The sequence below is a fragment of the Acomys russatus genome, chromosome 5, assembly GCF_903995435.1.
Source record: "Acomys russatus chromosome 5, mAcoRus1.1, whole genome shotgun sequence".
Classification (NCBI taxonomy): domain Eukaryota; kingdom Metazoa; phylum Chordata; class Mammalia; order Rodentia; family Muridae; genus Acomys; species Acomys russatus.
In genome coordinates, this window is record NC_067141.1 from 49214290 (window position 1) to 49229534 (window position 15245).

The 15245-nt window shown below is 42.5% G+C and overlaps 1 protein-coding gene across 1 annotated transcript in view; it reads left to right on the top strand.

Moving 5' to 3' along the window:
* The first annotated feature begins 664 nt into the window (after positions 1–664).
* The window catches only part of Pdcd1lg2 (programmed cell death 1 ligand 2), a 35693-nt gene continuing 21112 nt past the window's right edge, over positions 665–15245 (top strand). The window contains exons 1-2 of the mRNA XM_051146941.1: positions 665–961; positions 12889–13197. Coding sequence (XP_051002898.1) covers positions 907–961; positions 12889–13197 — 364 coding nt within the window. The 5' untranslated portion in view covers positions 665–906. The remainder of the gene's footprint in view (positions 962–12888; positions 13198–15245) is intronic.

The window sequence follows — 15245 nt, forward strand, 5'->3', positions numbered from 1 at the left end:
GCAGCCCAGGAAGAAAAGGCCAAAACACCCAAGGCCAAAGGATTGCTAGCTCAAGGCCCTAAAAGTCAAAGGTCAAGGAGCTGAGGAGTTCAAGAGCTAGCAAGCTAAGAGCCAAAGAGCCAAAGACTCAAGCTAAGATCCCAGGCTAAAGAGCTAAAGCACCAAAGACCCCTCTACTTCTACAGGCTATCTTAAATACCCCTTAATTCAAAGTCCCTCCTACTCTTAATAAAGAGTACCCTGTCAGCTGGCTTCTTGTTCTACCTCTTGACCTAGGGTTAACTTCATTAAACCCTGGGTACAGATAGCTCTTGGAATAAAGTTGTGTGTAAGGCTGGCTGAACCACACCTTAATCACCTGTCTACAATAAACAGAAAGTTGTTGGATTAAAGGTGTGTTAGGGCTCAACCACAAGAAGCAGGGAATCTACAGTTCAATCTGAGGCATCACAATGGGACCAACGACAGATTTTTAGAGTTCACAGTCTCAGAGATCACATTGAGACCAAATATCCTGCAACACACATGGCTGATTATTTGGTAAATAAGGCTGGTGTTCAAGGTTTTGACACAAAGCTTTAGAAAGTGACATGGGAGGCCCAGAAGGATACGGGTGACCACCATTTGGTCCACTTTCATCTCCAGAAAAGGCCGTGCAAGAAGGAAGAAGAGCATCTCATTTGAATTCGGAGTGCCTTCTTCCTCCTTGTAGAGCATACCCTCTTCTCCAGAAAAGGCGCCTACGGCTCCTCTTCTTGCCTTAGCTCCTCCTCGGTCAGCCGTGTCTCCCACAAGATTTGTATCTGAGTCATTGCTGTGCTCCTGGGATGAGTTAAACCAACAAAGACTGAGAAGGCTCACTAAGCCCTGAGACTCTCAACTGCCTATTTCAGATTGATACGGACCATGTTCCGCCAGCTGCTGTTACTGAGCCTGGGCTTGCAGCTTCATCATATTGCAGGTAAGAAAGGACAGTGGGAGGGCCCTGGGAATGACAAGCAAGTGGTGGTCCTAGTCAAAGCTGGAAACCAGTGTCTGTGGGCTTTCTTTGAGATGGAGTATGGTTAACCACATAGTTCAAGTAAGAGAAAAGAATGCTTCCCAGGCTCAGCGGTCCCTGTCTTACAGAAGCAGAGATTGGCAATTTTGATCCATCTCTCCCCATCATCCAAGGCTTGCAACAAAAGAGGACTAGTCAGACCATGTGCATCTGAACAGGCACATAAGGGGGCCGTGGTTCAGTTCCCTTTAATGGAAGGGCCAAGCAGCTACCTGCTTCCTCTTTGTCGGGGACAGTGATGGGACAGTGACTGGGGGCAAACAGTCATGTGAGTTCTTTTAACAAGCAATGGCGCCAGCCACTGGTCGTTTAATGCCTTAATGTGGACTGAGTTGAAAAGTCTATAAAGCCCCGATAAAAGCTGAATCTGGGTGCTATGACTTTGAACTTGAAAACGGGACAGCTAGTGGAGGATGTGGTTTAGAGGGGAGAAAGCAGTTTCAGAATTGATTGTTTCCCTGGGGAAGGTATTTTCAGATGACTGGTGTGTGGCCTCTGGGCTGCAGGACACTTTCAAGAGAACACTAGGATGGGGGCAGGGGAAGGGAAGGGTGTCCAAGGGACTGAATGCTCTAAAGTAGATGCCGAAGAGGAATCTTGGGGAAACTGATCCGTTGGCTCTGGATAACCTTTTGATAAGTGTTTTCCTCCCATCTCATCCTGTCCAGGAGGCCAGTCCCACAGTTCTCTTCCACCCATGTGCCTTCCTTCCCCGTGAGCTGCTCAGCCTAATCTGGAACTAAGGACACATATTTGGCACATTCTTCTCTGAAAAGACTCTAGTATTTTACCTCCTTACTGCCCTCCTCCCACCCCAGTGGTGCTAGCAGGAAGAACACTCAATGGTTTCTGCCTGGTCCTACATGAGCCAGAGCTTTTGTTTCCGTAAAGCTATAAAGGAGCCAATAGGTAAAAGAAGGTCGGAGGCTAGAGCTCATCCCCTGACAGGATGAGGGCTTTGGGAGAGACCTGGGGTGGGGGGGATGCACAACCTCTATAGATCAGTAGCTATAAAACCACCAGGGTGGGTACTTGCTTTTTATCTTCTGTGTTTTCTCTTGGGAGAGGAAGGGGCCAAGGAAACAGGGATGGCAGGGTTTTGTTTTGTTAACCCCTTCCCCCCCACACACACACACTGGATCTTTCCATAGAGGAAGGACTGTTTCCTTTAAAGAAGGAAGCACAAGGCAATTGCAGTCACATGAGCTCTGACTTAGGTATACCAAGGGAGCAGGAAGGATGGAGGGAAACAGGTGAGCTTACATTCGAAAGATGGCGCATATACGCCAAACAAGGCAATTTATGAGTCTCATTCAATCTCCACAACGCTCACTTGGCAAGCAGAGAAACCGAGACTCGGGAAAGGTTTCTAGTGTGCCAAGATGACGTAGTTACTAGGTGGAGTATGAATGGTCTGCACATGCTGATGTCCTTCCTTTCTGCCCCCACCCCCTAGCTATGACGATAATTGTACAGAGTAATGATAATCTGTAAGTCCTCTAACTGGGGATGGGATTTTTATGTAAGTTTGAAAATGGAGACATATTTAATGCTTATTCTGAGCATTTCACAAACCAAAAGATACATGCAATGAGTTATGTTGATGAGTTAATAAAGTGAAAGCCCCAAACAGCATATCTTGCTCTTTTCATAAACTTGAGGTTCTTTTCTGCCCTTTCTTTGCAGATAATTTTAATCCTAATGAGCGTTGAATTAGAGCCCTGCCTTTGTGTGTGTGTGTGTGTGTGTGTGTGTGTGTGTGTGTGTGTGTGATCATTACATGTCTAATTGAAGTATTTTGATTTCTAATAAAGCTATTGGAGGTACCCAGAAAACAAAGCTGAGGAATGGTGGTTGTTGATTTGGGGAAAGGCATAGGGAGAAAAAGGAAAACTACAGTATCCTTGTTTGTTTATTTGTTTAGACTTTCTAGGTAAGAATTGTGCATTTTGAGTATTATCTGTATAGTTAAAAAAATACAAATTTAAGAATATATGAAAGATTTAAGACAATCCTGAGAGCAGTTGAGCTGCAACACTCATTGTCCGAGAGAATACCCTGGTTATCACGGTCTCCAGCATGAGACCCCACTTCCTTAATGGCACTGTGTGCAGTCCTAGGCCTGCATTCATCTCTGAGAGAAAGAATTCCTTTATGCAAGTTACCTCAATACGATTCCTCATTACCATCTATGTGCACAATTGTATTCTTTTTTGTTTGTTTGTTTGTTTGGTTTGGTTTGGTTTTTTGAGACAGAATTTCTCTGTGATAGCCTTGGCTGTCCTAGACTCCCTTTGTAGACCAGGCTGGCCTTGAACTCACAGCGATCTACCTGCCTCTGCCTCCTGAGTGCTAGGATTAAATGCATGTGCCACCACGCCCGGCATCACAATTATATTCTCAAATCCAAACACCAGTGCTTAGTTGTTGGAGTATGGTCGCTGTTTTGTATTTATTAATTGCTTGCCCCTCCCCCATTCTTACTGTTTATGAACAAACTACCATGTTCTCCAAATATTGCTATTTAACCTTGCCTGGAACTTATTCCTGAATGGCTGATTAAAAAAAAAAAAAAAAAAAAAAAAAAAAAAAAAAAAAAAAAAAAGCCAGTACCTGGACAGGGCAGAAGGAAGGGGTAGAGCAAAAAAGTTCATGGGCTTGTGGCACAGGGAGGGTCTGGGAAAGAAGAAGCAGGCAGGTACCGGAGGAGGGAAGAGGAGACTCGCCATGGGATGGAAAAGAGCCAGGTGGGCCCAGAGGAGGGATGCCGAAGTTCCACATGAAAAAAAAAGTGGCTCAGATGAACAACCTTAGCAAATATTTTGGGATTGTGGATGGGAGGTAACTCAGATAGAAATGGTTAGAGCAGATGCCATGGGATACAGGATGATGGATATTGGGAGGTAGTTCAGGGGGTTAATATCTGCCCAGCCCCAGGTGAAATAAGACTTATTCTAAAGTACAACAGGTGTCTGTGTCTTATTGATTATGATAGCAGGTTAGATATTAGCACCATAATAATTACAAGCCTAATAATAAATATTTATTAGGCCATAGTTTTAAACTAACAACAACATTTAGTTCTGCAACATTTAGTCATTACAAATGACTAGGGACATCCCTAATGGTCTAAAACAGTTAGAGAAATTTAATATAAATAATTATAAGCAGGACAGTAAGTTATCCACAAACATGCTACTGTAGCTGTGAATTTAGCAGTGTCATGCTGCATAAAAAGCCAAGCCCAGAAAGATGATACGCATCATGATGCCGTTCTCATAAGCCTGCTGCACGAGCATCCTTACATATATTGAGTAAAGCTGAAATAAGCAAGAAATTGAGACGCACAAGACTCTGTGTCAATCACTTCTGGGGGCAGCAGATGTGTCATTAGTCATGCTCAAGCTCTTGGGTAACGGGTGGGTTCCCAGATGCTCATTTTACTACCATGAGTTGCTTAACTAACTCTTCTTTAGAGCATTATGCTCTAAAATATACCATAGACACTGAAAACCACGTGACACTAATGAAAACTTGACTAAGCACTTTTGAAACGCCCCTAGATTGCTCCCTAGCTCCCCAGGAACTTACCCAATATAGCTTAACTAGATGCCTCCTCAACACACTATTCATGGCTTTCTTCTTTCATCCCAGGTCTTCATACACATGAATGGCTATAGACTAGTAAAAGAAATACTTCTAAGCATTCAGCCAGTATTTATTCTTTGTAGATTCTAAGCCAGCAAATGGAAGTAACCCCAAATTTTAAGCAACTATGTATTCCACTGAATATTCTGTAATATATTTACCTAGCCCACTGTTCATGAGCAGTGCAGTTACTTCAGTTTCTAGGTTAAGTGCACCCCTATAAGACTGTAGAGATACCTGAATTTTTCTGGGTTCATAATCCATTACCTACTAACTCTTTCTTTATGTATATTCTATATATATATATACTAGCTATAAAGGGCTAATGGAATAATTAAGGATCCATATTTATATTAAAAAGTATTTAGGTTTACATTCAGAAAAATTCACTTTTTCACTAAAGAGTCTGTGAATTTTGACAAACACATGGTCATATAATGACCTCCACAATAAAAATGGGATTAGATAGTCTTTATGTAATTAATTCTTCTTTTCATTATTAATATATATTATTATATTGCTTAGGTCTACACACATGTATAACATACACTGTAGATATTCTTTCTTATCTGGCTTCTTTTTCTTAGTGTAATGCATTTGAAGTTCATCCATGTTGCTGTCCATATTGGTAGTTTGTTTCTTTTTGAGTGGTGTCCTAATATAAATATATGCTGCGTTTTGTTGATTCATTACCCAGTCGAAGGGCATTGGGGCTGTTTCTCGTTTCTGATGGTTTTAAATAAAGTTGCTATAAGTGTTTGCAACTAGGTTTCTGTGTGGGCATACATCTTAATTTTACTTGCTAGCTACATTGAATTTCTAGACCATTGTAAATAAATGTATAGGGTTTGTAAGACCTTCCCTTGACAGTCGTACCAACTTTACATTGCCAAAAGCAATGTCTGAGGGTTTCAGTTATGCCTAGTCTTGGCATTGTTTTGTTATTCTATGTTACCCCAGCAGACACGTAGAAATAAATGCCTTGTTGTGGTTTTAGTTTACAGTTTTCCAGGGACCAATGATGTTGAGCACATTTCAATGTGCTTACTGGCTAGCCATTTATCTTCTTTGATAAACTGTGTGTGCAAATCATGTGCCAATTTTCAGTTGGGTTCTTTGTTTCCTGGCAAAGTGTTGAGTGCTGTAAGTCCATTATCGGGCATATGGTTTGTAAATATTATCGCTCAGCTTGTTTTTCATACTTTTAGCAGGTCTTCACAAAGATACTTACTGTGGTCTAACTTAAGAGTGTTACATTTCATGTATCACACTTTTGACTCTTTATCTAGTATCTCCCAGCTGCTCAAATCAAAGTGACTTTTTTTCCTGAACATTTCATATCTGTTCATTTTACATTTAGCTTTGTAATCAGTTTTGAGCTAGTGTTTATACAGAGTGTGGGGGTACAAGTTGATGCTCCTTAAACTTTTGTATATCAGTGCTCACTGACTCCAGTCCCATTGTTTTAGGTCTTTGCTTTCTTCATATGGAAGGAAGCACATTTGACTCTATCACAAACCAGTAGTTCACATTTGTGTGGGTCCACTGATTCCTTCTTAGGCTAATTTTGAACTTTTTTCCATTGAACAGTAGAAATGTACTTTTTAAAAAAGCTCATGGCACTTGCCTAGCCTTTTGTTAGTATCATCTACTCTTGATTGTTGTGACTTTACAGTTAATTTATTTTTTCTTCTATTGCAGAATCTAAAACTATCTTGTAATCCAGATGCACTTAAGAGATAGCACTTATTTTTATACTTATGTCTTAGACAGAAACAAAACAATACTTTTTCTGTCATTGATGTTTCCTGCTTTCATCAGCCTCTACCTTCCAGATGTGGATGGAAGGAGGTAGGGGTGGTGAGGGGTGATTTCACTGCGATGTTGTTTGAGGTGCTCTGGTGAAGTGCACACCCCAGTCATTTTTATTTTCAATTCCCAATGACTGTTGATATATACAAGGATGATGGCTGATATTGATTATCAACCTGAGATTTAGAACTACCAAGGAAACACATCTGTAAGCATGTCTGTGAGGATGCTTCCTGAATGTGGGTACCATGGCCTGAAGTCTTGGGCTGAATAAAAAGGAGAAAGTGAGTTGAGTCCCAGCATTCATTTCTCTCTGCTTGTTGACTGTACATACAAGGTGACTTGCTACCATGCCTTTCCTGGCATGATGGACTGTCTGCCCTCAAACTATGAGCCAAGGCAAGCCTTTTCTTCCTCACATTGCTTCTTGTCAGCTATTCCGTCACAGCAATCTGTAAAGAATACAACAAAGGAATGGAGTCTGGCTAGGGTAGGATTTCTGAAATGAAGGGTGTCCCATGCAATGCTCACACATAGAACAGGGGATGAGCCTAGTGCACAGAACAGTTTTCTGAAGAATAGAGGTTATTTGAAAAGCTTTGTAGCCCCTTCTCACATTTTAAGTAGACTACATAGGAGGGGGATAAAGTAAACTTCTGTTGTTTAATGGAAATGAGTTCAAACTTAGCCTAAGGAGGAAACTATCTTGGGCAAGAATGCAAATGATTTGTTTTTTTGTTTCCTGGAGATGTGTCAGGTGCCAGCTGTCATCAAGGCCTGTTTGCAAAAAAAAAAAAAAATGCTAAGTTGACCACAGAATATTCAAAAAGGACTCCAGCATTATCTGAGTTGGGTGTTCTTTGTCTAATCATTTCAAAATTTCAATTCTAGATTGAAGCTTAGTTTAGTTACTGCATGGCAAATGAAATATAAAGCAAAATGCGTTTGCCTTACCACAAAACCAAAAGTCTACCTACCTCAATCATAGGCGTTGTCTCCTTTTGCTGGTTGTAGTTGGCAGTAGCCGGTAGTAGCTGATGGTAACTTTCAGTAGCTGGTGGCAGCTGGTAGAATCACAACTGAGTCAACTGAGCAGAGAGATGGATGCAAATTGTAGATAGAGATGAATTTGAATTCCAGTTTCTCAGCCACCACTCACTGGCCTTAAGCAAACTGTATCCTTAAAGCCCCAGTTTCCTCACCTGTTAAATCTCCCACTTTGGAGGGTTGATGGAAGAAGCTAATAAGATGGGGATATAGAGTCCCTCTAGTGTCAGGATCATTGTGTCTAAGAAAGGTTAATTATCCCTCTTTTTCCCAATCCCATCAATGTCCTAAGTCGGCTTCACAGAGTCTCTATCTTTGAGGCCAGCCTGAGAGTCCGTGTCTCTTCATGCTCAGGTAAAGCTGAAAGCAATATTTGCATGGCAAGATGTTTGCAATTGCAGATGATTGGTTTGCCTAACTGGAGTTGTTCAATACTGCCTGCATGTTAGAAGCTTCCAGGAAAGTAGCAAAATGGATGTCTGCTCTACCCCTATAAGAACTTCATCTAAAGAAGAAAAATTATGGTTTGAGAGTTAGTAATTTTTTTAAAAAGTCTTTGCTATGGTTTAGATATGTGTTCCTCAAAGGTCCCTGTACTGGGGACCTCCAGTGCAGTTAACTTGGTGGAAGCTGTAAGTGGTGGGGTCTAGCAGAAGGTAATTAAATCCCAAGTGTTCACATGAATATATGAGTGACATCTGTCTTTGAAGAGTGAGAAGTGATCATGGGAAGCTACCTCCAGAGTAGGGCCATCCCTTTCTGCTTCACCACCAGCTTGTGACAGAGGCAGAGCTGTACAGTGGCACCAAGCTTCTCGAACCAACCCCCCTCCTGCCCCCAGCATCTTGACCCACATTATAAAGCACACAGCCTTAGGTATTTTGTTAAAACAACACTGAAAGGGCTTGAGGCAATGTCCCCTGACAGGAGGCTCCCCTGTCAGGCCGGCTGAGGCCTTCTGCTTGGTTACTCTAACACGCAGACAGCTTTGAGGAAGAACTCTTTACAGAATTGATTACAAGTGTTTTCATTTCCTCTGTGGCTCACAAAGAGTCGAAAGTTACAGTGTTGCAAGGCTGGGATGCATCTCCTAAACTAGCCATTTGATAATGAGCAATCAAGCCCAAAGCTTTGCGTGTGTTGGAAGCTATAATTGAGGCAAAATCAGCCTAAATAACAATCCTCGTTTTGAGGCATTCTGATGCATGACTTATGTTAGTTGATTGGTCTTTCCTCTTGTGAATGTTAGCGCTCCCTCCGCCCCCCCCCAAAAAAAAGAAGTCTGAAAGGTAAAACATTTTATTTCTAAAGGTTGAGGCATGTACTTTGCAAGGCAGCAGGTGGGGGAAGAGTGTGTTCTGAGGAGACTGAAAAGAAAAGAGAAGCCATATGTTTATAAAAAGTCAGGGCAGTGATGGGGGAAGTTCTGCTGTAATGACATGGGGAGTTCCAAAGGAAGTTTCAGGCTTGATCTCATGAGAAGAAAGTGTAGAGCGGTAAACAGATTAGCAGTCAACAAGTCTATGCAGCCCTTGTTACACAGGGACACAACCAACTTTTTTTTTTTTTTTTGAGACAGGGTCTCTCTGTGTAGCCTTGGCTGTCCTGGACTCACTTTGTAGACCAGGCTGGCCTCGAACTCACAGTGATCTGCCTGCCTCTGCCTCCCAAGTGCTGGAATTAAAGGCGTGGGCCACTATGCCCAGCTCCAACTTTTCTTGATAACCCTGTCCTTCACTCCCCACCTCTCTCACTGTTTTCTGTTTGGACAGCTGCAATTTAAAAGTGGAAACTTGTTTTACTAGTAGTAAATTCCTAAGCTAAGTGCTCAGGAGATGGCTAGTATATTTTTGATGGATGACCAATAATTATGATTTTCCCCAGGGCAGAGTGGATTTGATACAAAGTATCTTTTAATTATAAGGGCGTGTGAAGGGTTTGAGATGGTCTCTGTTTTAGTCACTTTCCTCTTCTCCCTGGCTGTGACAAAGTATCCAACAAAGCAACTTTAGGGAGAAAGGATTTAATTTGTTTCACAACAAATGAGAGGATACAACCTGTCTTGGTGGGGAAGGCATGGTGGCAGAATTGGGAAGCAGTGGGTCACATGGCATTGGCTCACAGTCTGAAGGTGCAGCCCATCATGGTGGGGAAGGCATGTGTGGTGGCTGTCACACCACATTCACAGGAAGCAGAGAAATGAATGCTGGTACCTAGCTTACTTTCTCATTTTTATTTAGCTGGGAACACCAGTCCATGGGATGGTGCCACTCACAATCCAGGTGGATGCTCCCTGCTCAATTAGGCCTTTCTGTAAACCCCCTCACAGATGAATCCTCTCACAGACATGTCCAGGATTTGTTTCTAAGTCCCATCAAATTGAGAAGACTAATTGTCACAGTTCCCTTAACAATGGAGCTTAACACTGAGAGGGTCCTCTTATGGAAACTATGGGTAAGGTACATAAGAACTTGTTGTTTCGGCGTGCAGTGGAGTCTACAGAATGGAATCATACATGCGCTCCTGAGCTACAGCATCCCTTTGTACTAAGGTCTTCTTAGCCTGGCCCAGCAAGGGCAGGAACGATCAGCAATGTTTTGCATAGAAGCACACATCTTGGAGCCTTTCTCCTGGACATATGTTCATCTTCTCCGTACCACAGATCTCTGTAGAAATGCACACTGATGTTCTAGTTGTAGTCAAGACAGAGAATAGAGGCCATAAACTGACCAGCCATTTTTTTTTTTTTTTTGGCAAAGCTTATTTGTGCATAGCACTATTCAGTATGCTGGGTGGTAACCAAGAGCGGCTGATTCATATGATCTCTTGTGAAATACACCTCGGTGACAAGTAACTACAGCCGGGCTCATATTCCTTCTCTTCACTACCCTCCCCTTCCCCTCCCCTGATTCTCCATAGCTAAGATTAAGATGCTAGATACTAGACCAATAACAATACTAGTGCAATACCAACCCAAATTTCATCTTATTACTAACTTCAAAGGTCTGAAGGCTGGCCGAAGGGGAAACTTGGATCAGGAGAGACGTGCAAGCTAAGTGTGGAACCACACCCTGGTCACCCCAGCACCCAGGAGGCTAAGGCAGAAAAGGGCTTGAGTCCAAGGTTTTACTGGGCTATGCAGAAAGGCCCTGTCTCACAAACAAAGACAATCTCAAAGAGAATTGCCATGTGAATCATCAACCATCAGGAAAACCAAAAGTTATTCATACTATGGAGTCGGGTCAGGGAATGGGCACGCATCCTGGTAAACTGAAATATCCTAGCTTGCCACAGTGGTGGTGACCACCTAGGATCTGAGGACTCAGAAGGTTGAGGCAGGAGGAGTGTGAACGAACAGCCAGCCTGGGCTACATAGTGGATCATGTCAGTGAAAGAGAGGAAAGAGGGCAAGGAGGGAGGAAGAGAGACAGAAGGGAGGGGATGGGAGGAGAGAAGCAAGAGGGAGAGACACAGACTATCCTGGCTGATACAAAATGGTTGCACCCTCCACGTGCAGATTAAACCATGACCTGAAAGAACACTTTCTCAGTGCCTACTAGCTGCCAGATGTGGGCGATACGCGTGTTTCACCTTGCCCAGATTTTCCCACAGAACCAAAAGATAGATACTGACTCCGTTAAAACAAAACAGAGAGTCATAGAAGTTAAAGGACAGGCCCCCTCCCAAAGGTTCCTAACCAATCCTGGTATTGTTGGGATTTGAACCCAGGCTTACCTGTCACTAAATGAAAATATTTAGAAAAATCCCACAAATATTTCATGATCAGATTATTATCTTGTATGAATGAAAGAGATCTATTGAGTATAATTGGATCCATTCTTCTGTGATGATTCAGAAACAATTCCAAGGTCTTGCCTGCTTCCATCACAGGGGTACCAATTTATAACCGATGGACACAGCCTATAGTTTCTCACACTCTGTACATGCAAATACCACGTTCACTGCTGCTGCCCTGTTAGAGTTATTTATACCAACTCAGCTTTTAAAGGACTCTCAAGCAAGTTACTACGGATAGGCAGAAACTCAGCATGGCACTACTAAAACAGAAGCCAGGAACCAAAACAAAGCGTGAAAGCAGAGTAGCCTTACTCAGTTCCCTGCTGGTGCTTTGTCTTCCTGGGAGCTCCCTGCCTTGGAGAAAGACGACAAATCCACTCCAAAAAGACTAAGAGTCCAGTTAGAAAATGGGTACTTGAAGGATTGAAATCAAATTGCGGGAGGGATAAATTTCTCTCCAAATAATTCAGCTCCTTTTAGCCTCCTCCAGTTTTGCCTCACATGAAATAAATCATCTTGCATATCTCTGGTGAGATGTGTCTCACATTTTGAAACATGCTTTGGAAAGAAACTACAGCTTTTCAAGTCAAACACCAATGGGCCCCAAAGTGTAACCATGTTAACTGCGCTCTTAGAGCCAGAGTCTTTGAACAAGTTATAAAATCCTAACAGCAATTCATGTTTCAGGACATGTATACAGTATTCAATAACATAATGTAAATACAAAGTACCCTGTGTGAAACTTGGCTTGTAGTTTTATTTTTTCCTTTGACTTTGTTGACCCAAAATAGTGAACATCTACAGTAGGTTTGTATGACTTGATGGTGAGCAGCAAGTGAAAGTTAGAGAAATATTAGATGGTCTTAGCTGCGTGCTCTTAGGCAAGTAGCTTAACTAGACTGTGCCTCGTTTCATTTTCTAAAGGGAAGTAGCAATGCTGACTGTCTCACTGGCTTCCAGGGGGGACTTAATTAGATGCTGGTGTATTTAAGAACTCTGCAAGAGGTAGGAGGTGTCGCCACTATCACGGATTGGAGGTGGTGACACTTGGCAAAGAGAGGTAAAAACTTACTTTACACAGACTAAAGGAAAGCAGGACATGTCCAGATGATAGGACATAGTGACAATAAATAAAACTGGAAGCAGACCTCAGTGGTAGGACAGCCTAGGGAAGGCCATGGTTTCATAAGAGGGATGCTCTGGATGAACTGCAGGGCCCTGGGGAGCTAGTGGGTGATGTTGTTTGCGGGGGGCAAGCAGGCCTGTCCTGCAAAAGGTCCTGCTGGGTGTTCAGGAGAAACAGGAGTGGAGATCTGCTGTGCGAGTGGGAATTTTGCCTCGTGCAGAGGCAAGAACTCCACTCTTTCTATATGACATGGGGGTGGGGAGGGAAGAGAGGAGACCAGTGGAATGTCCAGGGCATCACAGGGGTCTCCTGGAAGATGGGGGAGGGGTGGAGCGCTCATTCTAGAACTGAAATGTGGCATAAAAGCAGACAACAGCAAGCTGTGTGTCCCTTTCAGCTTTGTTCACGGTGACAGCCCCTAAGGAAGTGTACACAGTAGACGTCGGCAGCAATGTGAGCCTGGAGTGTGATTTTGACCTCAGGGAATGCAGCGCACTTGAAGACCTAAGAGCCAGTTTGCAGAAAGTGGAAAATCATACCTCTTCTTCGCAAAGTGAGCGAGCCACCCTGCTGGAGGAGCAGCTGCCCCTGGGGAAGGCCTTATTTCACATCCCCAGTGTCCAAGTGAGAGACGCGGGCCAATACCGCTGCCTGGTCATCTGCAGGGCCGCCTGGGATTACAAGTACCTGACGGTGAAAGTCAAAGGTGAGTGTTTGCAAGTCACGTCTGCTGGAGGGCTGTGACAGCTGCACACAACAGCGCGCCACTCCCAGTAGCTCAAGCAGAGGCTTGAAACCGGGTTTAAATTTTTAAAAAAGGCACCTGCATGAAATGTTTTTTTGACATCTAGAGTAAGTAAAGGGAAAAGGGGGTTAAAAAAAAAACAAAACAGTAGATACAGTGGGGCTAGAGGAAGACAGGAAAATGAGGAAACAGCAGGCCTCTTCCTTTGTGGACCCAAACGTTAGGTTCCCACAGAGTCTATAGACCAGTGGTCCTCACTCAGCCTTCCCAATGCTGCGACCCTTTAATACAGCTCCTCATGTTGTGGCGACCCCCCAATTGTAAAATTATTTGCATTGCTACTTCATAACTGTAATTTTGCTACGGTTATAAATTATAACGTAACTATCTGATATGCAGGATATCTGATGTCTGACCATCCCCAAAGGGGTCATGGCCCACAGGTTGAGAACCAGTACTCTAAGGGCCGAATAGAATGGGTTTCTAGACCTCTGCTGTCCTCAATCTAGTTCCCAAATTGATGAGTCTGAGAACGAACCTTCCAGGCAAAGCTTTTGGGGTTCCCCTGGAACACTCTCTTTTTTACTGTTGGTTTTTCTCTCTTCGTGAAAGGCTAACCTCTCCTTTACAGATATAATCCATTGCCCCAAGGTTTAAAACCTCCATAGTGTCAGAGAGAAGAGTGAAAAGAAACCCCGATGCCCCACAGGCCAGCATGACTGATAGATTTACAAAGCAGCTATAAGATGCTTTGTTTCCAACACAATTGTAAGATGATGAGGAACTTCCCCTAGAGATGGCAGGCAATAATTTAAAATTAGCACTTTTTTGCCTGATAAATTATGTCTTTGAAATCACTTCCAATTCCTATTAGCTGATCCATGTGAATAAGGTTTTTATTTTTATTTTATTTTATTTTATTTTTGGACAGGGGAATGACTAAGACTCTTTAGCCTTTTTAGCTACAAAAAAATTAAAGTACAAATAAAATTTCTAAACATAATCCATGTGCTTTTTCAGATTTGTAAATGACTCGGATGATATATGTTTCCAGTACACTTTTTATTTTTCATGATTAATAATTACCAATATCCATGATATTAACATGTATTAATAATGGTAATGAAATCATATTATAAAAGAAAACATGAAGTCCCATAGTAATAATGAAAAATTTAATTTCAGTAGCTGCACAAATTTTGTTGTTACATGTAAGTTGAAGATGATAAACCAGAGAACTGCCAGACATATATGTATTTGTGTGTGTGTATGTTTGTAAGATAAAATATTTATTCAAAGTACAAATATTTATAAAATACTAAATATGTATTTTCTAATATAGAAGCTCATGAAAAGTTCAAAGAATCAAATTGATACACAAAAGGGGACACTATGTCCTAATTATTATCAGGAGGGCATTAGCAAAGAGCAGTGTTGAAGACAAACACGTAAGAGAACTTACTGTGATGCAGAACCTCAGACCTGGGGCCCTGTGAGGGATCCGACAAATTAAGAGTGAGTAGAGGACCAGTGTTGCCCTTAAATCCGGGAAATAAATATGGATACATAAATAGGTATGTAAGGCCTCTTTCTGCACAGCAATTCATAGTAAATATAGGGAAAAGAGTCGATTAAAAAAAAAAAAAAACAAAACAAAACAGGAAAATAATGAGGCATAATGAGAAAAGGATCCAGAAGAGACCATAGCTTCTGGAAAACTAGGCTGTAGGCACGTGACTAAGCCATCAGATGGCAGGAGAATGGCTGAACAGAGTACAGAGGCATGGAGAGAGACCAGGGCCTCACAGAGCTGCTGAGGTTGAAGAAGAGCATGCAAAGAGGACTCTAGGCAGGCACAGAGCAACAGAGCACTGGACCACAGACGAGCTGGAGCCAAGGGTAGGAACAGACGAGCCAGCGTGGGGAAACTGATGCTTACAGAAGTACTTTAACCCAACGCAAAAGCCCAAGAAATTAAGAGAGCCACATTAGTGGCCTGAGGGTAGAGG